This window comes from Caloenas nicobarica, chromosome 3, assembly GCF_036013445.1.
Source record: "Caloenas nicobarica isolate bCalNic1 chromosome 3, bCalNic1.hap1, whole genome shotgun sequence".
Lineage (NCBI taxonomy): Eukaryota > Metazoa > Chordata > Aves > Columbiformes > Columbidae > Caloenas > Caloenas nicobarica.
The window spans coordinates 16,559,007-16,582,205 of NC_088247.1; the positions used below are offsets into that span (position 1 = coordinate 16,559,007).

The window sequence follows — 23,199 nt, forward strand, 5'->3', positions numbered from 1 at the left end:
CATACTGAATATTCATAAACAACTCTCACGCCTGTATGAAGAAATGACTGCGTTCTTCAGGAAAAGATGCCTGAGCAGCCGTGTCAGCACGTCCACCACAACAGCCTCAAAACTTCTGTGAAATCCCTCGTTGTGAGTTTCACACCACTGCACACCAGCGGACTCAATGTGCAGCTCCCTAGCAAGCGGTGTCACCTCTTCACTGGATTAATTCAGGTCCGTGTTTTCAGTTTTCACACTTACCAGCCACACAGCACGCTGGGCTGGAGGTAGAAGCGCTGGTCCCAGCATGAGAGACACACGCCAGGGCAGCAGAGCTGCGCGGGTATTGCATAGGAACTTGGGATTGCCGGTCAGATGGCAAAGATTATCCTCCTACTCCAGAGTCCCCTCAATTTGATTAGCTTTGGTTTTAAGCAGCTGACTTCATTTTCATGCCATTCAAGTCTTTGGGACTCAGGGCTGAAGATGGCAACTAAAACCTAATCATCCCTCTGAAGCAGAGCGCCAGCCTGTCTTCTGCTCATCCATTCAAAAGGATCCTCTACTTCTCCCTACCCATCCTGTAACTCATATTTTTGAGCAATCTCAAGCTGCCTTAACTTCCACAAAAACAATGTCTTAGAGAACAGCTTTTCCAGTCTGGGCTAAAACAGTTTCAAGGCAGCTGCTTTTTGTTCAGGACTATTTGATTTGCCTTCGAAAAGAAACATAAGGCCAAGTGACTGTGCCAGCTACATCCCCACCCCAAAATTGCCAGAAGAAAGAAAAACGTAACCACAGAAGTTGCTCTGCATCTTCAGCCGGCTGAGCAAGATTCCTTTTCATGTGTCCAACCTATTTTTCTAAGGGCAGTTCCGCATTCTCAGCTATATTAAGATGTTGTTACTTAAAAAAAAAAAAAATCATCTCTCCTCCCAAGATTCAACATAAAGACAGCACTTAAAAATAGAGCATTGTCAAGCCTGAGCACTTACAAACATGAGTCAAGCCCTCAAAAGTTACGCAGACTTTTTTTAAAACTGAGATTTCTAAGAGGATTAGAAACCTGTTCTCAAGTTATTTTGCTTGCTTGGCAATTAAGCCTTTAGTCTATATTTGAATCATATTTCCAGGCTTTTCTCTCCAACTAAAGCCAGGCTTTATTTTCTATTTCTTTTTGGTCGATTTTTTTTTTTTTAATTATTATTCCTGAAAGCTGAGGTTCTCATTGAGACAAATGGCTCCGCAACAGTGGGGTTTCAGATAAAACACCAAATGACATGAAAGCTGTGAGCTGGTACGAGCTGCTGAGCCCCTACATGTGGTGATTTTCAGCCCGACCCCTGCAGAGCCCGCTCCATCCAGCTCCAGGCTGGGTTTCCCACAGCCTTTGGGGCGCACGAGCAGCAGCCCAGTGCACATAGCGAAAGACCGAAGGCAGCGGGATTAAATAAAGCACCTCCCCAGGATCGCGCTGGAAGTCGGCGTGGGAAGCAGCCAGACCTCATGACTTCCCAGTTTGCTCTAAACACCCAACCACTCGTGCCCCTCCTCGCCTGACTCGGGAGAAACACACCGTGCCTACCTCCAGATCTACGAGAAACAATCTTCCATTTTAATAATGCAGAAAAAAAAAAAACAACCCAGCAGCTCTGCTGTGTGCCCTCAAGGAAGAGCAGCAGAGGCAGCCAAGTTCTTTCCACACAGCACCTTTTTCTAACAAGATCTGCCTTTCAAACAAACCAGGAAAAGCAGGGATAATTAAAGGGCAATCAAAGCGCTGCAGGAACCTCGCTGTCAGCGAGATGAAAGATGCCTCTTAAAATGAAGGCTTGCATACCCAGATCTTTCTCCTCGGTTTATCTTGGACGCCGTGCTCTTTTGTCATACAAAAAGCACCAGCAATTCTGATTAGTGCAAAGGTTACATATGCAGCAACTTCAGATGAAACGTCACCTTGTGCGGCCTCTTCTGACCCACTGCAAAGCCAAGTTGACAAGGAACAATATGTAGGTGCCAATCAACACCGTGTAGGGCGGCCACAGGTAATGGCAGCAGCTCAGCACCACAAGCTCTGGCCAGCCCCTAGCAAACACAGGCACAGGTGAGCCAGGATGGCCACGTAACAGATGTCCCCACCATGCAGTCTTGTACATCCTTCTGGATAAGACTCTACAAAGACAGACTTGATACTATTCCAGTCTGATTGCTTTGCTCCGCATGGGTTTTGTTTCAATAGAAGACAGCTAAATTTAATTCACCTCCTCCTGTTTCTGCTCCATTTTATTTTTGTACTGAGAGGACAAAGACATCACTCAATCCAAGCCCATTGGGTATTTCTCTATTTAGAATTCAGATAAAAACTTCCACTCTCTTCTACCACTAGTAGGCAAAAGCCTCTCATTTTAATATTATATTCAACTTAGAACTGTCAGAATGCTTTTGATTTTGGATTACTGTGTTTGTACAGTATACAGAGTTTGGAGCCTACAACACAACAATCAGGGACAGCTTAAACTGCTATGAGCTTCTTTCCAGGGAATGCAGTTGGATACTGCTTTTCTTGACCTTGGCTAAATAATTTCAATGTTCTGCCCGAGACACAGCAGGCAAAGGGATTCCAATGTGTCCTGGGACCATTTCCCCAGCACAAAGGCAGTGCCTGGTTTGTGGACCCACCACCACACATCCCACTGGCAGCCAACTTAATCGATGTGTTATTTTCCCTTTTTGCAGGACAAAGGGTCACACACACCCTCAACTAAACTGATGTGAAGAGGAGCCCTTGAGGCTACAACAGATTAAAAACCAAAGGAACAAACAAGGTAAAGGATCCATCAGACCTAAATAAAGGGACTTGGGTATGGACAAGAGGATACAAACCAATTCCCTCCTCCTCCGCCTGCACAGACTCCCTTGGAGAACCACGACATGCACCATTCCACACTTAGGAGCTAGAAGCTCCACAGTTATCACCAATGCCAGGACACGGCCACTCCCCACCGCGTCTGCCAGCAGGAATCCCGGGAATGTCAACGCAAAGCCCGGCAGCTGCGAGTTGCTTGGTATCCCACAGACGCCCGTGCAATTCAGGAGTACGCAGCCATGTGGTCACCGCGCTCCTCGCTGGCTACCTGAAGGAGCAGCCCCACGCCCAAATTCCACAAACAACTCATTTATCAGCCCTCCACTAAAGAAAATTTACCCAGAAGCTCAAAGGTTGTTATTTAAGTGCTGAAAGCACGAAGTTTCTCTAAAGGCTTGGACAAATATAAGCATAAAAGGGAAAAATAGAGGGTCTTTTCTGAAGATTTGTCTGCATGGGTGTGTACAAGATAGGCCTTAGTGTCCTTCATCTGTGCTGTGAGCTGGCTGGATGCAAACCACCTCCAGCCCAAAAAGCTTTATAAACTCCAGCAGTGCAGCCCCAAGCCCTTGTCCCTGGGCACCGCTGAGCTACCACGGCATCCAGGATGGGCGCTGGGTCACGGCCAGGAGCTCGGGGTGCGGCAGGGCAGGCAGGGTCTGCCCGCACACAGCCGCCGCGGCACATCCCAAGCAAGCGGCGCTGGGAAGACTCTTCTGTCTTTAAAAGGAGGAGGGGGGAAAAAAAAAAAAAAAGCTTGGTACAGATCACCTGAGAGGTGGCTAATCTTACTGCTCTCACATTCATTTCTTCACCTCCCACATGCACCACAGGTTTTGCATCAGCAGGAGGCGAGCCAGGAAAGAGTGATAAAAAAAAGAATTGGGCAACTCATGCACCTGTGGGCTCCCCAGACGGCTCCTGCCTTCAGGATCGGATGCTCCAAATAAGGGTTGTCTGGCAGAGGTGCGACAGGGCCCCGTCCCTCCCAGCTCCGCTCAGCCAGACCCAGCACCTCCTGCTCGCAGCCCGCGGAAGCTCGTTTGCATTCAAACCTACCAAACCCAGTTGGGGTGACTGACACAGAACACACCGCGAGTCCCACACCACGCCAAGGAACGCCGGGTGGGAAATACGGCTCAGCCTTGGATAAGAGAACATCCTCCTAGCGAGTTCACTCCATCAACAAAACAAAAACGAATGGTAATGAAAGGAAAATATGAATTCCTGCTCACAAAGAGCAATGCTCATTGTTATTCCAACCTGTTCTGAGGCAAGGAAATACAGGGAACACGTGGGAAACCTGGGGATAGAGGTTCCCAGTGCTACCGAGGCTTCCTCCCACCCCACGCTCTGATAAGATAAAGGTGCGGGGCCAGGTGTCAGCTTTTGTTGGTTGGAAAGAAAGCAAAAGCAGCAGTTTGGCAAAAAAACCTGGCAATGTTAAAAAACAAACAAACCAACCAACCAACCAAATCCAAAACACACACATGCAAAAAATCCCACAAACCACACCCAAAACAAACAAACAAAAATAATCAACCAACACACTAAATAACCTTAACAAAAAACACAAAAGCAAACAAAAAAACCTAAACACACCACCACACAAACAACAAAAAAAAAAGTGAAAAAACCCAACACAAACCTGAAAGAATTACATTTACAAAGGCACAAAAATGGCTGAAAAGGAAGTTTTGCCATCAGGAATGAAAGGGATGGAGGAGGAAAATGTCACCTCCCTGTTTTCTCTATAGAAGAGCTACCTTTGGGAGGATTTTTTTTTCCAGCTTTAGGTAACACATTGTGAGCTTCATAGGTGGTTGGAAGACTAGAGAGATGGTGGAGTTTGGGGCACCAAGTCCTGAAGAAAAATCATCAGTTGAAAACTCGCTTCTAATTTGCAAAGCTTAAAATCAAGGGCAATACATGCTTGTTTTTAAGAAAACCCAGGACTGAGTAGGGAGAGGTCTGCCTGAAGAGGCAGGTAAGCAGCACTTGTTGTGACTTTCCTGTGTCACCGCTCTGAAGGCTGCATGTACTTGTGCCTCAAAGTACTTGTGGTCTGCAGCCTTGGCTTCAAACCAATCTCCTTCCTTTAAGTATGTTTGACTCATCACATTTCATAGTTTCATTTCCAACTAGACAAACCTGTACCTCCTCAATGCCACTGAAGGTGGCAACACCTTCTTTAATGAGGCATATGGCTGCTGCTTCATTACAATGGCATCCATATAAATGCATGCGATATTCATTAATCAAAGCAGCTGAAATTCTTCCTACGGTGAACACCAAGTAAGGGTTATTCTAGAAAAAAACTCTTAAAATGTATCAGCGGTATACACCCCAACCTTACTTCAAATTGTAGCAAGAGATCCACCCTCTCCAAAAATTGAGCTCATTTGAACAAAAAAATCCTGCCCAAGAATTGCAGTCACCACACAGGAGGATCTGGCAGAAGACCACCCTCGTTGCCCAATCTGCTATTTCAAAAGGCGAACCCAAATTAGCCTCAAATTAGTTTAATGCAAGACCATTCCACCTTTCTTAGAAAAAAACAAAACCAAAAACAACAAGAAAACAAAACAAAAACAATAACAAAAAAAAGAGAGCAGCATTAATTGCTTTGTCATTGATGGTGTCACAAGAGACAGCACAGCACCTTCCCTTTGGGGGAACAGCAAAAAGTTCTTCTACAATATTCTCCACCTCTAAATGCCCCTCTTACACGCTCATTATGTATCCCTTTTCAGTAGAAAGGGTCTTTTCACACAGAGCATCTGGCTTACAACGCCTTTGTGTGCGTGTGGAGGGAAGGAGTGGGAGGACAATAGATCCCTTAATGGGCAGTGACACCATTTTTGGCTCCAGTCCCACCATCCAGCCTAAAGCAAGAGAGACAGAAGACCTCCATGGGGGCCCCTCTCTGCAAGCTGCTTCCAGTAACACTACGTTTCAGATGTGACCCGTTGGCAAGTGTGGAAGGGGCGCCCCAGCACAACAGTGGGGTCCTTGCACTGGCAGGACTACAAAAAATGGGGCAAATTGGCTCTTACTATCACTGGCCCTACTCAGACATGAGGCCCCAGCCCTCTCGCCCCACCGGGCAGGAGCTCAGGCAGGGTTTGAGTAAAGCGGGATCCAGCAAAGCCAGTTAACCCTGGGGAAACCGATCTGTCCAGATTGTTCAACTGGCACTAACCTGAGAGCAGCCCATGTCCCCAGGCCAAAGGTAAGGGATAGAGAATTTGCTTCACTGCCTAACGGGTAACAAGAGAGAACAGGACAATAGCCAACATCATGAAGAGCAGCAGGAAACACTCAAAAGAAATATGCATTGTAGTGCATGAACCGGCAATTTTCATTGAAAGCCCTATAGCAGGTACCCACTAAGAGAAGGAGAACTGGTCATGCTGTACAGACCTAGGAAGAGATGGTTCCCAACCCCAAAACTCATTAACTGGACCTACAAATGGTTCTGCTGATAAAAAAGGGCTGCAAGGACAAGATTCTTCCTCCCTACCTTTAAAATGCCCTGATTTTAAAGATGGCCAAGCCCGCTCAGTCAACAAGGAGGGGCACACACCTCTTGAGAAAGCTCCATCCCAGCTCAAGACACCCCATACCTAATGAAGTCATATAAGCAAAAGATGACAAGCTTGCGTTCAGACATCTAAAAGCTGTTCACAGGAGAAGAACCCCACCTTGACTGTCTGCCCAGCACAGCAGACGGCTGGGACAGGGTGGGAAACTGTTTGAAGTCTCCGTAAGCCCCAGGGTAACTCCAGCATTACCTATGGCATGCAAGTGAGTGTATCAGCTACACATCTTTGTCAGACTCATCAGACCATGCCTCCACCCAACCAGGATGGCTCCTGACTGAGTAGCTCTGCTGGCTTTCTTAAATATCCAGTTCAACAACTGACCAGTTTATCAACTGATTTCCCAGTTCGCCCTCTCCCCTTTTCTCTTCACAAAGCACTATTGCCTTCTCATCTCATTCTTCCCTTCCCTTGATCTGTCAGGTGGTGGGGTCAGACCCCACCTCTAACACAGACACCTGGAAGCCCACCAGAATCACCACCTCCCCACTCCGCAACATCTTGTGTCCATCTTTCTGCCCTGTCCTCACCCTCCTCCCAGTCTCAGGAGCAGCACTCCAGGACAGTCTGTCTTCTCCTCCCCACCCTCGGCTGCCTTCACTGTCTCAGGACAAGGGGGCTATGGATTCCAAATCCTTTCCCATCTTGAACACAGGGAATATTTAGCCCACCACTATTCCATAAAGTGGCTGCTTCTCCTGTGATGTCCCAAAGCAACAGAAGAGGGCAGAGAGGAGCTGACAGAAAGAAGCACACAGTATTTGCTCTGAAAACCAGGGACACTGCCTGGTCCCCGAGTGGCAAGTGTCTGTCATGCATGAAATACTCCTGGTTTCCACACGAACGGGCTCCCAAAGAGCACACCAACGCAGCCAACTGGGCGACAACTCCATCCGCGCAGAGCCAGACCTGCCGGCTGTGTCTGGCATCACCCTCAGCTCTCCCAGCACAACAAAACTGGGAAATACTGGTTGCTGAGGGCATCTCAAACATCCTTTCCATCCCCCAATGCCGCAGCTGCAGTGTTCCTTGCTACAGAGTGAGCACATGGCTCACATTACCTGAAAACAGTGTTTCTTCCCCAGAAAGCTGCATTTTACAGAACCTCGAAGTGCCCCACAGGGATTGGCAAAACACTCTCTCAAGCAGGTGACACTCTCCTGCATGGACAAGGCAGCAGAGGTTCAACATCCCTGCACATTCCTCAATGAGAGCCAGCACAAGAAGGGCAAGTACCTGGTCCCAGAGGTGCTAGGGATAACTTCTTGTGATAAGACACTCTTTCTTCCTTAAACCCAACACACAGGCAGATCCCTGGGTGCCTAGATGGGTAATTACATCAAAAATCCCAGATGCAGAGCCTCATCACCTCCTGTTGGATACCTCTGCACAGGACCAAACCATTCCCACAGCAAACTGGGAGCAAGAGGGAAATGGGAGAAGTGGCAACCCCAGAACAACAATTTGGCTCTGGTCCAGGTAATAATTCCAAGTCTTGGGGGGAAGCAAGTTTATAATAATCAAGGGTTGCTGGTTGGTTAAATATATAATCTATGCAACACTGCTGCTGTTAATAAAAATTAAGACACTGTTTATTATTGTGGAAGACTTTCTCTAGCATCAGAAACTCAGCTCTGTTCCCTGCTCTCTTCATATACTTCAAGACTATTGTTTGAGGGGAGGGAAACTTAAAAAAAAAGGAAAATAAAAGAGAGAACATGCAAGGTAAATGAACCATGCAATAAAAATTGTTGAAATTGGCTCACACAGCTCCTGATAAGATCACAGGAGTTGAGAAAGAATTGCAGCTCTACTGGTGAGAAATCCAACCATTGACAAAACGCATCCACTCAGGGAAAAGAAATAAAGTTAAACGGATGCCTAAATACAGAGAGCACTTGTTGAAAATGCTAATTCTTTCAACACTGAATTCCAGAGTATTTTTGTCTTAATATGATACTGATCCCAGGAGCCCAGGCTTGTACTCCTGGTACCAGCAGTCCCCTCTGCAGGTTCGTACAAACCAATACTGAAAGTATATGGATCTCACACACTAAAACCGTGAATCTAGAGGTGAATTTACCTATGTAGCTACAAAGGCAGTCTGAGTCATGCCTTCCCGCACCACCTCGCCCCATGAAGTTCTGCCCTGAGTGGAAATACCACCTTGAGGATCCTTAGACCTTTTCAAGCTGCTATTCAGAATTTCCCTGTGGACCTGCAATCACTGAAGCTATTCATTCAGGGATTTGTAAAGCACCTGGGATACGACCACCTGCACCAGCTTCATAGGTCTGGGCTCTGCCAGCCAGTGGGAAGGGGTGGCTTTCCTTGGGGCAGCCATGGGGTTCTCATCATCAGCTCTAAGCCCTGCTCCTGGGTTGGCAGCCTGTCCCTACCACTGCAGCATGGCTCAGCCTGCAGAGAGGCAGCTGCAGAGCTGCAAAGTGCTTCTGACTCCTTGGGGATCAGAAATCACTGCCATGTCTGCCTGCATGATCCAATCCTGTGTGCAAACCTTAAGACCTTAGTACCTTGAAGACACAGATTACCAGACCTCCTTGAATGTGACCATGTTAGACTGTCAATGGCAGCAGGATACCTTTTTGGGAATACTTACTGCCTCCTTTTGAGAGCCCTTCCAAAGCTTCATCTGTTTGTTCACAGAGCAAACACGCTTCATGCTTACATAAAAAAATAAATCACCCCTGCTGCAGGATGCTAGAAGGCTGATAAGGCCCTCCCTGCCATCCCTCTCAACCCAACTGAAGCCACATCCAGTAGCAGAGTCTGATGAACAGGGAAGGCTGGCGCCCAACACCATGGCACACATGCAGCAAGGCAGCACTTCCATCAGCAGCACACGCAGCTCCTTGCTGCTGCCTGCCGGGTGCCCCAAACTTCTCCCACAGAGCTGAAACCAGCCCCCACACAACCTCTACCTGTCTCTGTTCTCCAAAGCCTTTGTGTAGCACAGAGCAAAGCTCAGGGTGACAGCAAGCTCTGTGCAGTGACACCATCTCTTGTGTCTCCTGCAGAGCACAGTGGTGCACACAGTTCCAGAGAAGGACCTTTGCATTCTCTGCCGAGAGCTCCTGTGTCCCCCAAGCTAGGCTCTGCCTAGACATGGCAGTCTGTAGCCACTAGTAGCTTTCCCCATGACAGTGGTGACTAGCACACGACATACTAGCAAGAGAACAGCCAGCCTCCAAAAACTGAAGGAAACCATTCTCTATTTAAAAAAAAAAAAACCCAGGCAGTAACAAAACTCTCCAAAGAAAACTCCTGCACTTCAACTCCAGCAACAAACTGGTGGGAAACGCGTTTGCAACAGAGGTGATTCTGCTCTGACCTGGCACCAAAAAGATACATGGGCCTTTTTGAAAAGCTAGAGAGAGTGGCTTCTAACAGCTGCAGTTAGCTACTTGCTAGAGTAGCCGCCCCTACTTACACACCTACCACAGTGCCCACAGTCCTGAAAAAAAGATCAAACCAGAGTTCACCAGGACGCTGCTCTAACTTGAAATAGGTCACTGGGTGTTGAGATCCACAGTCTCAGCAACACAAGCTTTGGGAGCTCAATGGCAGCAGCTACTCCTCCTTTTGCAAGCAAGCCCACTGCCACAGCTTTAACTCCCTCAGAAACTGCCCTCCACCTGCAGCCGGGATCCTCCAAAAGCCCGTGCTCCCTGCCAAGCCCAGCTACGCTCTGTCACACCTCCCGCACCGCTTCACCTGCCCTGGAAACGCTCGGCGCTTCCTTTTGTCAGTACTTGTCTGTCAGGTAGGCAGTTCTGCCAAGAGCCTTAAAGTAGATGCAAAGCTCTCCACGGTTGCGCATGCAAACCCTCTTAAGAAATAGCCAGAAGGTTCTGCCTAATGTAAGAGCGTAAACAAACTTGTTACATGCTAATCACCAGGTAGGCCACACACCCTTCCCCTCCCCCAGCCCCTGAATCTGCTAAAAGGACAGGAAATATAATCATGGTCTCATACCTTTGCTTCCTCGTTGATGTCCCAAGTGAAGGATATGGCATTGTATGCGATCTCCTCAATGTTACTGATGGTGTTGAAGCTCTCTTTGTAGTCAGCTGTTAGAAAGAGGGATGCATGAGAGAGAGGAAGAGGGATACCATCTGGAGACCTTAATCCCACAAAGCAGCCAGAAACTGCAACTCCTCAGCAACCCTTTGGGGCAAAAGAAACCACAGAATGGTTTGCATTGGAAGGGACCTTAAAGTCGATCTAGTTCCAACTCCCCCACCATGGCTAGGGACACCTTCCACTAGACCAGGTTGTTCAAGGCCCCATCCAACCTGGCCTTGAACACTTCCAGGGATGAAGCATCCACAGCTTCTCTGGGCAGCCTGTTCCAGTGCCTCACCACCCTCACGAGGAAAGAGCTGAACTGTACTTAAAAATGAATCATTAAAAAGCCTGGAAATGGTTCTCATACAAAACAAACAAAAAACCCAACAAATAGGAGGAAGGAAGAAAACAAGGGACTAGGCAGAAATTCCAAACTAGAAACTCCAGCAAGAAAGGCAGACATCCCAAACATCACACATCCTGCACCATAGCCTGCTATGTGCGGGAAACTCTGCCCTGTATGGCAAGGGCATAAGCTCTCAATAAAACTCCTTCAATAACAAAGATTTGCATGCGCGTCTGCTTTAAGTGCCAAGTGATTAATCCCAGCTTTTATTCACAGAAGGAAGGGACTAGGAGTACAACCCAGCCTTCAGCCAGAGAAGGCTGGAAGTCAGCCAGCCCCAGCCTTGTCTGGAGGCAAGTGGAAATCTGCAGTGTTTTCTTTTTTTACATGTACCAAAGACCACTTGTGAGTGAAGTTGTTAGAAGGAGGATCATTAGTGTTATTTCTATGAGGATCTTGTCCTTTGAAGAAACACAGTATTTAGGACAGCCAGAGAGTCTATAAGTTGCCGTTTAGCTACAAGCACCAGGATATACTAAAACAACTGTAGTTTGTAGTGGGGTGTTAGATCTCCCAATGCAAAACCGTGAAGTCAGCCTGCTCACCAGTCAAACAAAACTTTCAAAACTCAGCCTCTTTAATTAGCCCAAACTACTGCACTAGTTCTAAGCAATTAAAGCCTCTCTGGGCTTTCAGCAAAGCTATGGACAGCAGAAAACATGATCCAAAGTTTCCTTAAAATAACAAAGCTTTAGCAGAAAAAAAACAAACCTTGCCAAGGATTTAGGTTTGGAGTTTGACATCAGCAGTGAGTGTTCCTTACCTATGTCAATGCATCTTTGTTTGGCAGTGTGCTGTCTTGAGTGCCAGTATTTCCAGTGCCTGAGCTGGTCTTCTCTTGTTTTGTCTTCAGCAAACACGACCATGATGACACTCTGAAAGGAGAAGGAGAGGGGTAAGATTTAAAAAAATAAATAAATAAAACAAAATGCAAACACGTGAAAGAAAAGGCCACAGAGTAAATTTGTTTTGGAAGTTCTTCCTGGTATCAGGTTTTCTGCTTTAGGCTTTCCAACTTGACGACCACAGTGTACCTGGCACCCCGCTGCCAAACAGGAAGGCAGACAGCAGCGCTTTCTGGGTCATAAACAGCGATGAGCAGAACTGCTCTCCTAACTGGAGCTCAAGGATCTCATTCCAGGTGTTGCATCACCTTCACACAAGTGCTGACACCACTTCTTAACAGACTGGGCCAGGATGGGTTGGTCTGGAAGTAGGTGGAAAGCAAAGGAACGAGCATTGACGTAAGTGAGGCGGTAAGCTGGCCTTAGCGCTGATGCTCTGGTTTAGATTACTGCACTTTGGGAGAGTTAAGGCTACCGCTGTACACACCCTCTTTCCCAAGAGCCACAAGAACTGCCACTCACTCGGACTTTACTGATGGGGTGGTGGATTCCTTCACTGCTGCTCACTTCTTTCAGTGTGATCGGGTAAAATTGACCTTTATTCAGGTAAGTCATCGTGCTGTCCCCGGGCTTCTGTCGGAGGGACTTAGAGGCTTCCAGAGTGTATTCGAAGTTATTCCTACAGAGCAAAGAGGGCAGCGATTGCTATGGCATTTTCCTGGAAAGCCGATCAAACGTTCTACATCTAATTTGGAGGAATTCCAAAGTTGTTAGTTGACTCACTAAGCCACCAACAGGCAAGGAAGTTGGAAAACAGGATGAGCCCCTTTTTCAACCATTTCCTTCATGAATGAACACTTAAGAGAAGTTCTTGGCAAGCTAAATCCCAAGATACATCAGCAGGCAACACTGGAAGCGCCCTATTCAGGCTGAGAGCAGCAAGCTGCTCCCATGGAACAGAAAAGTATCTACTAGCAATTAAATTACAATTCACAAGCTAATAAGCTATTCAGTGGCCACAGTCGTCTCCTCCTCCTTGGCCAACTGCAGCTAACCAAACGATGAGTTTATTCCCCTCCCTTGGAGTTCAGATGAGTTTCATCCTTCCCATTTCTGCTGTAGGTTTCCAACAGGGAGAGAGCAAGGCCAGGGAGAGGGACACAGCTGAAAGCCAGCTCTGAGACCACCGCAGAGCTCACAGACAACACCGCACCCTCCCATGGGACAGGGAGTTCTTACAAGCACATGGACTGAAACAGGGTGGTATTTCCAACCCTGCATGTAGCTTTCCTTTAAGATAGAGGCAGAACTTTCAACTGCCAAATTCAAATGAGCAGGCACTGTTGTGGATTTGAGATCTACAGCAGTCCCAGTGCCTGATACTCAGCACAGAAGGGAGTGAGCTGTACTGCTCCCTGAGCACACGGAGAAGCCAACTGTAAGAGAAAAGGAGGATATGGGCAAGTAGTGAGCTTAAAGTATTACCCAGAAATGCTGTCAAACACATAATCTTCTGAATTCATGTTGGCCATCCGGAGATTCAGTTCAGTAGGAAAGAAAACCTGGGGTAGACACAAAACAAAACAACAATTAACACAGCAGCAACAAGGGAAGTCAAGATTAAACAGATACTTGTTACCACAGAACTTCTGGCAGGCAAATTGATCATCAGATAACAACTGATTTTTGGTCTGTACAAACAGGACACTTAAGCAGGGTTTCAATCCAGAACTTTTGGGTGTCAACTAAGCACATCTCATAAGCCTTCTGAATCCGCTTGGGGCAATATTTTAAAGCTTCCCCAAATTTCAAAGAAAGGGGATAGCCACATGGTTCCTTGCTGAGTTGCTTAAAAATCAAAACACAGTTACTCTGTTGTTTTTAGCTGATACCATAAAACAAAAAACATGGGGTTTCATCCAAGTCTACCTCTCACCCAAGGCCCTAAAATAAACAGACTGTTTTCCACTGACACACCCCATACCTAGAAACTGGCAGTAAGGAAGCTTACAGACACAGTCACTTCACTCCGGTACCTGCAAAGGCACAGCAGAGTGTTCAACTCTTGCAAAACCTGGCCCTGTGCTGTGCATCAAGATAACTATTTCCGTACTCTGCAAGCCAAAGGCTCTGTCACTAGTAAGATCAGTCATTTCATTTGGTAATGATTTCATGTTGTGAAGGCTTTATTTACTAAGTTATATTTATGTATCTTTCTGAGAAAGTCTTCCATTCCTAAATCACTGGACAGATTTCTGGCTCACATAACAAGAACAATTAAAGACTGAACAGGATCTCCCCATCCAGATCAAGACATGCACACACACAGCAACTGTCTCGTCTCTCTTGGTACCTCTTGCACACCCTCCTTGAAAGTCTCTGAGAAGGTGGAGTCCGGCGTTCTCCTCTGGGAGTTCTGAGGCTGGGTGTTGGAATTGAACTGGTCGGGATTGAGGTTCCTGTCGAAGACCACCACCCGCTCAGGGGGCTCGGGGTGGTAGACACTTGGTGGGATGCCCACTGTAAAGCCGTGGGGCTGCGTCTCCGTTTTGATGGAATGGGTGGGCATTGTGGCAATTGAAACAGTGACTGTTGTGTCAGGCGTTGTGAGGTGGCCTCTCTTGTCCATGCCCATCTGGGGCGTGTGTGGAAGGACAATATTGAAAGGCACATTTTTCAGAACCTGGACTCTGTTTTCTCCAGCAGAAATGAGCGACTGTTCTGTCACATTTGGGATGCTGTTCCTTTAAGGGACAAAGAAAAAAAAATAACGCATAAATTATACAGCTGATTTTCTCACTAAACAAGAACTAGAAATACTTCTCAGCCTTTTGGACAGGAACAGCTGATACCAGCTCCCCTGCCTGTGCAGAACAGCTCAATCCTGACCTGCAAAGCTGAGAAACTCATTCAAAAAAGTAACCTCACCCACTGCTAACAACCCTACCTCTGAGATGAACTACCCTGGAGTAAAGGGTGAGGGTTCGCAGCCCAGATCCTCACTGCTTGGAAAACAGTCATCCAAAAGTAAGAGCTTCAAGGCCCTTCCCACCATGCATCGGCACATGCAGCTCCATAAAACTGCTCTTTGGTGGATGGAGAGGACCGAGAGCGAAGTTGCCGGTCCTCTGCCACCTGGGAAGCACTAACAGGGAAATTACACTCCTCTTTCACACACAAACTCCCAAGAAAATCCATACCGAGACTCCCTGGAGTGGTTTGCGTAACCTCACACTCTCCACCCCACCACACTCATTTCTGCCAGGACAACACAGGCCTGTGGCTGAGCTGACCTCATAGCGAGCAGCCACTGAGTCTGCCTGCCCTCCCTTTCTCCCTCCCCACAACATTGTCCTGCCCCCTCCTTCGCACCAATTCTGACGCTCTCCCGTCCCCTTAGCGAGCCAGTTTGGCTTGTTCCACTGGCAGAAAATGAGCCACTTTTTTTTTTTTTTTCTTTTGCCTGCTAGGTTATGGGTCAGTGGAAGACCAGGGCTGGTACGAGGGGAGCAGTGGGAACACGTGGCTGGGAACCAGACTGTTCTTCTCAGCGAAGAGTCATTCAATCAGCTCAGCCAGACCACAAAAACCTCACCTTGAGTCCTTAAAGCTTTCTAGTCTGTCCAAAGGAAGAGGAAGGCAAGAGTGGAAGCCTGGCTTGAATGAACCTCACATTCGTAATATTTACTTAATTGGTATCATCTTCTGCTTGGAAGGCACAAGAGAGGGAGGGCAGGAAGAGGAAGGAAGGAAAGAGTTCCAGAGGATACAAAAGAAGTCCATGAGCAATACAAAACCAAAGCTAAGTCGCAAGCGCTTTGAAGTCCTTCCCTACCAGCCCATGCATGAAGAAACAATGCTGCTGGTGCTGGAGAACAAAACCGGCCATGAGCAACTGAGGCAACCGCACGCAGAAGTAAAAGGGTCACCAGGCACCTCCGCAGCCTCGGGAAGGGTATCTGTGCTACCAGGCTGTGCCCAGGGTTGCAGGGCAGCTTTTGCTATGCTGAATGCACGACACCAGCACACAGAAAGCAGATGGATAGTGATGAGCAGCAGTGTGGGCCTCAGCTCCACATAATGGTCCAATCTCCATCCTGCTCCTGGGGCAGCAGAGGAATTTGGAGCACAGTAAAAACAAACAATTTCTCTCTTCCAGCAGCTTTGGTGGTCTAGGAAGGAAGGGGGATAAGCAGACATGCAATAATAAAAACTGATACCTTTTGCTATGATCTTGGTCAGGATGTTCTACCTCTGGTTTAGCTGTGGAAGACCTCCTCTCCCTTGGAACCTGGGAAATACAAGACATACTGTAATTGCATTCGTCCTCCCATACAAAAACAAACAGCTCCTTAAAACACACAGACCTTTGGTGAAATTGAGAAAGCATCATTCTGTGATACCAGTTCTTATTAATATTACACTTTGGCTGATGTTCCCACAGCTTTGGGGTGGCAGGCCTGTCCCAGGTGATGCCCCACGGATGCCTGTGTGGCTGACCCAGCCAGCTGTGCCAGCCCTGGGCTCCTGCCAGCACCACGCACTGGTAAAACCGGTGCAGAAAACCAGCTAACCCTGCCGGGAGCACCAGCACTGGGGTGAGGGCACTCGGAGGAGAGCTCCCGAGGTTTGCACTGGTGGTGCAGGTTTTCTCCTCCGCGGGCTGGCAGGGTTCAGCATGCTGGATGAGCCCAAGGCTTGTGAAAGGACACTGCTCCACAGCCCCTTCCCATGGACACGTGCTCCCTAGGCCACCTCCTCAAAAGACTACTCAAGGTTTTCCTTTCTCCTCAGAAACCAGGGGATTCAGGGAAGACCAGGTTCAAGAAGCATATTATGATGCTACAGCTGATTCTTGTGCAAGGCCATGTACAACACACTGGCCCAAACTGCGCTAAGTCTTTTATAAACAAAAGGTAAACACCAGTGCTCTGGATCCAAAACAGCTCAATACTGCTTCTCACACTTTATGCCATGGGCAGGATTTACCCTGAGAACGCCACACACCACAACACCCACCACACAACCGCCTAGCTCAGGCACAGACACGCACCATTTTCCCAGCTGTGCTGCCAGGCCGAGGCGCACAGGAGGCGGTAAACTTTCCAACCTGCAGCATCTCGGTTTCCCAGAGCACAGGGCCAGCGACACGAGCGGCTCTCACCACCGCGGGCACCAGCCCGTGGGGCTCAGGTCCCCTCAGCCATGCAGCAAGTCCACGCAAGCTCCTCTGCAAGCACACACGCGGCGCCCAGGGCTTTTGCCACCCTCAACACGCCTCTTGAACAAGCAAAGGAAACACTTTGTGGTGTAAGGAGGAATCAACTCCCACCACCTTCCCTCACTGAAGCCTGCTCAGATACTGCCCACGTTCGCCAGCTCGGGTGCAACACGGGGAGCCACCGCTTTGCACTGACAGCATATCTGCACGAACAGCCCCCATCTCTAAACGGCCCTCAACTAAAACCTAACTCCTGGCTCTTCCACATAACCTGGAATCTCCAGTAACACCAGAACTGCTGAGTTTTCCACAGGAACCAGCAGCACTTTGAGAACCTCTAGTTGGGAGGCTCCTAGAAGGGTGACACTAACTAGTCACTGGAAAGCAAGGGTCTTCCAAGCCACATCTGGCCTCAAGTCCAACACTTCTCAACTCCAGACTTTTATCAAAGATTTGTTTCCTGTAAGGCCTTATTAACCACAGCTGAGCTATCAGGATAGCCCATTGGTCAAAGAGAAGAAAACTTGAGTTGTTTGATTCTGTTGGTTTTTTTCTTTTGTTTTTTTTTTTTTAAATGCAAAGGTGATCTCACCTTTAATATTGCAGAGGGGGCGTATCAGAAATGCCTAGATGTCATCCCTCTAGCATTACTTCATCACAGTCCTCAATAAATCTTTCAACTTCTAACCATCTTGCTTCACCGAAGTGTGCAGCATACCTGTTCTTCCACTGATTTTTCTATACACCCACTGATAACCAAACACGAGAGGAAACCCCGAATTAGACGTTAATGTACAGCAAATCCCTTCTGCTTTGCCAAGCATGAAGGATCAACATCATGCTTTCTTTGTAATCTACAGGTTTAGAAATCAACATTTATTTTGTGGATTAAAATTGTTCTGGTGAAAGTGTGTGGGTTTTGGTTTGGTTTTGGGTTTTTGTTTGTTTGTTTGGGGTTTCGTGTTTGGTTTTTTTGTTTGCTTGTTTTGGTTTGGTTTTTCCCCCCAAAAGCATAGCAAGCAGAGGCACAAAGCAGAAAGCCAGTTTTCCCACAAAACTACCCGAATAACATCCACATCAGTGAGTTTGCGGCATTTTGTCGTGTGTGTGTGTGGAGCGTTAATCTCCATATTAAGCATTACAAGAATACTTTGATACGTAAGGCACGTTCAGCTCTTAAAAGGGCAGGCAAGGATTTTGCGTGCACAAGTCAGCCCCTCTTCCTGCGTGAAGAACACACCAAGGCTGGCAATTGTGCTCACTACTATTAAAAGACAATAGCCAAAATGTCAGGCACGCAAGCCAAGTCAGCCTCCTGGCCTTCCTGCACACTCAGCAAAGAAAAAAAACAGGCATCTCCACCTGGTGAGCTGGGCCACCATAACACAGGCATCTAACACAGGCAGGACACCTCCCTGCCTGGAAACGCATGCTGGTCTCCACTGACTTAGACACAGACCTAACTACCCTGGCTTAGACTTCTGGTGTTTAGGAAAGAAAGCTCAGCAAAATATATCCCCTACAAAGCAGGAGGTTATCTGCTTGACTGCATTCCGTTCACCTGTGAGCATCTAGGAAGGCACATGTTTCTGAGAAGACCATGAACACTGGAGAAGACAACTGAAGCTGTCAAAGGATTAACAGACAGTGGTAGCTGAAGGCCATGGAAGGTTAGAAAGGTGCGGACAGTAACCCCTTCAGGTGGGCATTTCCACCCCACACACTGCTAAAAATCCATAGTGATAGCTTAGTATCAGCTGAGAGTCAGGTAGCACATCAAAGTCCCAGCAAAAGCCAAGGGCCCCACCAGAACAGGGATCACACCAGCAGCAGGAGAGAAGTTTCTTTCTCCATGTGCATTTACATTCAGACACAGACATGCTCTGAAGTATCATCCTTCACACCTACTTCTGTAATATATTGGCTCCCGCAGAACCTAGAGACAACAGGCAAAGTCCTACTGAAGTTTTGACCCATTACATTAAGATCCAGGGAATCTTGCTCTACTGAGCTAAAAATAAACCAACTTTCAGAAAAAGTGACATGGAATTTTTTTTCCATTTAAAAACCACATAGCTTAAAGTCTTTGTGATCTAGTCATAGCTTCTGTAAAATCCTCTAGCAAATGACACCTTTTCCACAGGTGGAACGAGAGCTCTGCTGGCTCCCAGAGCGTACCCACGCCAATCTACCTTGTAGTAATCATACAGCAGTCCCAGGGCAGCTGCGCTGTCTTCATCACCATTGATGCTCATCATAGCTTTGGTAGCTGCTGTAAGGGGATTTTCAAGAAAGGTTTTCCAGGCCTCATCTTCACTGGTGTAAGGACGTCTCTGAGAGTAGAGAGAGTCATTCTGAAGAACCAAGACGGGTCTTTTACTTGAATCATAAAAAAAAGGAAGAAAGAAGAAAGCCACCTGTTAGAACACATGAAAAACATTCCTAAAGTTCTTCTAACTTAGCTGCCCCAGTTTCACAAGGTTCATATTCTGATTCAGTGCACTGCAAGGATTAGTCAACACAAAAAGCCCAGAAACCTAATTCTGATCTCACTCACACTCAGTGTAAACCAGGATTAATTTGACCAAACTCAGCTGGATTACACCAGCCTATATAAAATAGCAAAGCCGTTTAAAAGCACAGCTGATCGCTCTGAATCCAAACCAGAAAGACTTCCACATGTTTACTGGCCTACCACCTACAAAACCTCTAGCCCGCCCTACATAATAATACCATACCAAGCTGCAACCTGCTCCAGTTCCCACGTGGAACTAGAAATTGTGAATTAATGAAACGTCTCCTTCCCCCAGAGCTTTCAGGAGCTGCCGTGGCTCTCAGAGTATATCTGAAATACCATCTAGAAGCTGCCAATCAGTTATAGACTTCACAGGGTAATAGGTCAAAGGGACCTCAAATCAATTTGGCAGTGAATTTTTCTGACAAGAGAAGCCAAAAGACTTGCTGCCTGGTTAGTGCTGAAATAACCTGTGACACTAGTCTGAAACACCCTCAACAGATGACTGGGGAAAAAAAAAAAAAAAGAGAGAAAAACTGGAGTTTTTCCCTTTATATTGTAGCGTTAAAAAAAAAAAAAAAAAGTGTTTACTCTGAACATTTTGAGATGACTGGGAACAAGAAAGCTCCAAGACGACTTGGACCTTCTGCCCACAGGTGAAAGTGGAAAATCTGCAGAAAATGCTGTCATACCAGCTTAGACAACTTAATATACTTTAGTTCTATTGGTAAAATATACGCTTCATCTTCCAAGTCAGTTCAAGTTAACTGTGTTTAAATCTGACTTTTAAACCAGTTCAAAAAGTTTTCTTTCCAGTGAAAGCTGGAACGTTAGTTACTACAGATTGGGAAGGGGAAAGAAAGGGAGCTTTTTTATTTTCTTAAATAATGCCAAACTCGGTGTTTCTTAATGAATTGGTAATAGGTTTAAAATAAGTGAAATATTACCAAAAAACCCAAGGAAACAAAAAAACCACAATCCCCACAAAAAGCAGTTCCCCGCCACCATCACACCCTTTCCCAGTAGATAAGCATTCTTTTCATCTATTCACCCAGATGCACTCAGAGATTGAAATATACTACAAATACAAAAAGTTGGGAAATAAGAAGTTGTGAAATACTCTAATCACTATAATAATCTTAACAGTATCCTACATTTATCACCACCTTCTACCAAAAAGGTTGCAAAGCACTTTGCAAATGACGCGTTTGGTCCTTTATCAGTGACAGGAGTTTCACTGAGCTCCAGGACAGTTCGGCTGAGCTGAAGACACTTAAAGCCAGTGGGAGTTTCCAGGATTTATCAGAGCACTTTGTGGCTGTAAATCAGTACTATATAGTTGGAAAAAAGCAAACAACAACAACAAAAAAGACAAGCCCTTGCACCAAGTCCTTTCTTTATGCCTTTGTACGTATTTGTGTACACACTGACGCAAATACCAAAATGCGGATACCTCTGATGTTGCGGGGGGCAGTCTCCACTTTCTCTTAGAGACTTTACAGCAGAAGACAAAGCAGAAGGGCTCAGTCAGCCTTGCTGGGACTCACAAGAACACTAAGCTGATTCCCTCCAGCAACACAAGGCTCACACAGAAAGGGAGAACCAAAAACCACCAAGAACTAAAGCAGCCACTAACCAGAAATGTAGCAAATGCAAAAACCAGCACGTTTTTGTGCTATTTCTTTGTCGTTGCCAACACCTAAATATAATGCACGTTGCCCTACAGGTAACCTACTCCCCTAAAAGCAGCGTAGAAAGAATCATCTGCAGAATTATCAAGAGAAGCGTACGGTTTGGCAGTAACTCAATCCCTTAACAGAGCCACAGCTTCTTTCAGGAAAATAAGAGCATAATAATAACTAATAATAATAAAAATAATAAATAAGAGAAGATAAACATTTATTTTTCTTTTATGTTTCAACACTACTGGCACATGGATCTGCTCGCAAAGTAGCGGACATGTCCAGTGTCGGCTGGAAATAAGTTTCCTACTGCAGTTTTAATAATTTCTGAATTTTACTTTCTACGTGACTAAAGTGGAAGGAGAGGAATATCACGAAAAGTAAATATTCTCTGTTTGTGAGAAACCCACAGCTTTCAGATCACAGAAACTACTCCTACTTACTTCACTGATCCGCAACCCTCCCTTTCTCTCTGTCACCGTGCAATTTAACTGGAGACGTTCAGAGATCCTCAGAGTGCTTTACACCTGGGCTTTGCACAGCACACACCTTTAATGCTGAGGCAACAGAGATGATTTCATTCGCTGGCTTCTTTCTACGTGCCAGAAAAGCGAAGCTCATGTACCTCGACTGCTATGGCCTCGGTTGTCAAGCGTCATTAGAGGTAAAAAAAAAAAAAAAAAAAATAGGAAAAATCCTAATCACAGGGTAAAGTTAGTGAACTGCTGCATTAGAGTCCTCTTTCTAGAAAGTTATATACTAAAAAAAAAAAATAAAACCAGACAAACATCGAAACGCCTTTGGTAGAAATCCTATGGTTTCCCTAGAAAGTGAGTCCATTCGAGTCACCGATTATTCAAAATACTGTAGTTTTACACTCGGTTCTTCAAATCCCCTCAGAGTTATCCCATTTTCCAGCCACTTACAGTGCCCACGGCCACCGTCTCCAGACGGGCGCGGTGACAAGTGCAGGAGTAAACCCAAGTCACCAAACCCCCGAGGGATCCGTCTGAAGAAGACACCTCGGCGTTCAACACCACGGAGTTACAGAGAACGCTACGCTCAGATTTAGCTCTTCCAACACCCGGCTTCCCGCAGCTGCAGCCGAGTTCACCGAGAGCCCCCCGGCCGCTGGCTGCGGGCACGGCCGGGCCCGCCGACCCCCTCACCTGCCGAAATCCACCTTTCCGGAGGGGTGCGCCTCGTAGAAGTCCATGGGGGCCGCTCGCACCGCCCGGCTGCGGCGGGGGGCACAACCCGCCGCTGCGGCTCCGCCCGCCTCCCTCGGCCCCCGGCAGAGGGGCAGCCCGGCGCTGCGGCGGCGCCCGCTCCTCCCGACAGCGCGGCCCGCTCGCCGCCGCCCGCATTTAAGGCCGGCGGCGGCGCGGCCCCACGCCTCGCTGCGGGTGTCGGGTTTCAAAGCCGGCCCGGCCTCGCCGCTCGGCTCACGGGGCGGGGTGGCCGCCGGGGTCGCCCCGCTGCGCCCCGCCCCGTCCAGGGCTTCCCCCTCCCCGCCATTTCGTACCGCCCCGCAGCGGCCTCCGGTTGCTTCTCCGCAAAGTTAGAGGGGGGCGGCTCCCCCCGGCCCGGCCCCACAGCGGAGCAGGCGGCGGGCCCCTCTTGTCGCAGCCCCCCGGAGGGGCGGCAGCACCGGTCGGACCGGACCCGGTTCTTCCTCCCTCCTCCCCGCTCTCTCTTCGCCACCCGGCTCACTCACTTGTCGTAGTCTTGTGTCATGTCTGGCGGAGGCAGCGGGCGGCAGAACTGGCCCGGCTGGTCGGGAGGGCGAGGTGGGGGCGAGCGGAGAGAGCAGCGCGCAGCCCGCCGCACCGACGGGTTTTGTCGGCTTTTCTCGCCCGCTCAGGTGGCTGCCGCAGCCGCAGGTGGCCGGGCGCCCAGCGACGCCTCCCATTGGCTGCCGCGGACCGCGAGGCGGAGCCGCCGCGCCCCCATTGGACGGCCGGGCGCGGGGTGGAGCGGTGCCCGTGCGG

General features: G+C 47.8%; 1 protein-coding gene across 1 annotated transcript in view; it reads right to left on the reverse strand.

The window, feature by feature from the left end:
• GRHL1 (grainyhead like transcription factor 1) overlaps nucleotides 1-22,972 on the reverse strand; it is a 40,457-nt gene extending 17,485 nt beyond the window's left edge. The window contains exons 1-8 of the mRNA XM_065630961.1: nucleotides 22,926-22,972; nucleotides 19,204-19,390; nucleotides 16,011-16,081; nucleotides 14,144-14,534; nucleotides 13,276-13,352; nucleotides 12,313-12,469; nucleotides 11,709-11,820; nucleotides 10,447-10,541 (exon numbers count right to left, since the gene is read on the reverse strand). Of these exons, the coding sequence (XP_065487033.1) occupies nucleotides 10,447-10,541; nucleotides 11,709-11,820; nucleotides 12,313-12,469; nucleotides 13,276-13,352; nucleotides 14,144-14,534; nucleotides 16,011-16,081; nucleotides 19,204-19,390; nucleotides 22,926-22,945 (1,110 nt within the window). The 5' untranslated portion in view covers nucleotides 22,946-22,972. The remainder of the gene's footprint in view (nucleotides 1-10,446; nucleotides 10,542-11,708; nucleotides 11,821-12,312; nucleotides 12,470-13,275; nucleotides 13,353-14,143; nucleotides 14,535-16,010; nucleotides 16,082-19,203; nucleotides 19,391-22,925) is intronic.
• Nucleotides 22,973-23,199: the final 227 nt, after the last annotated feature.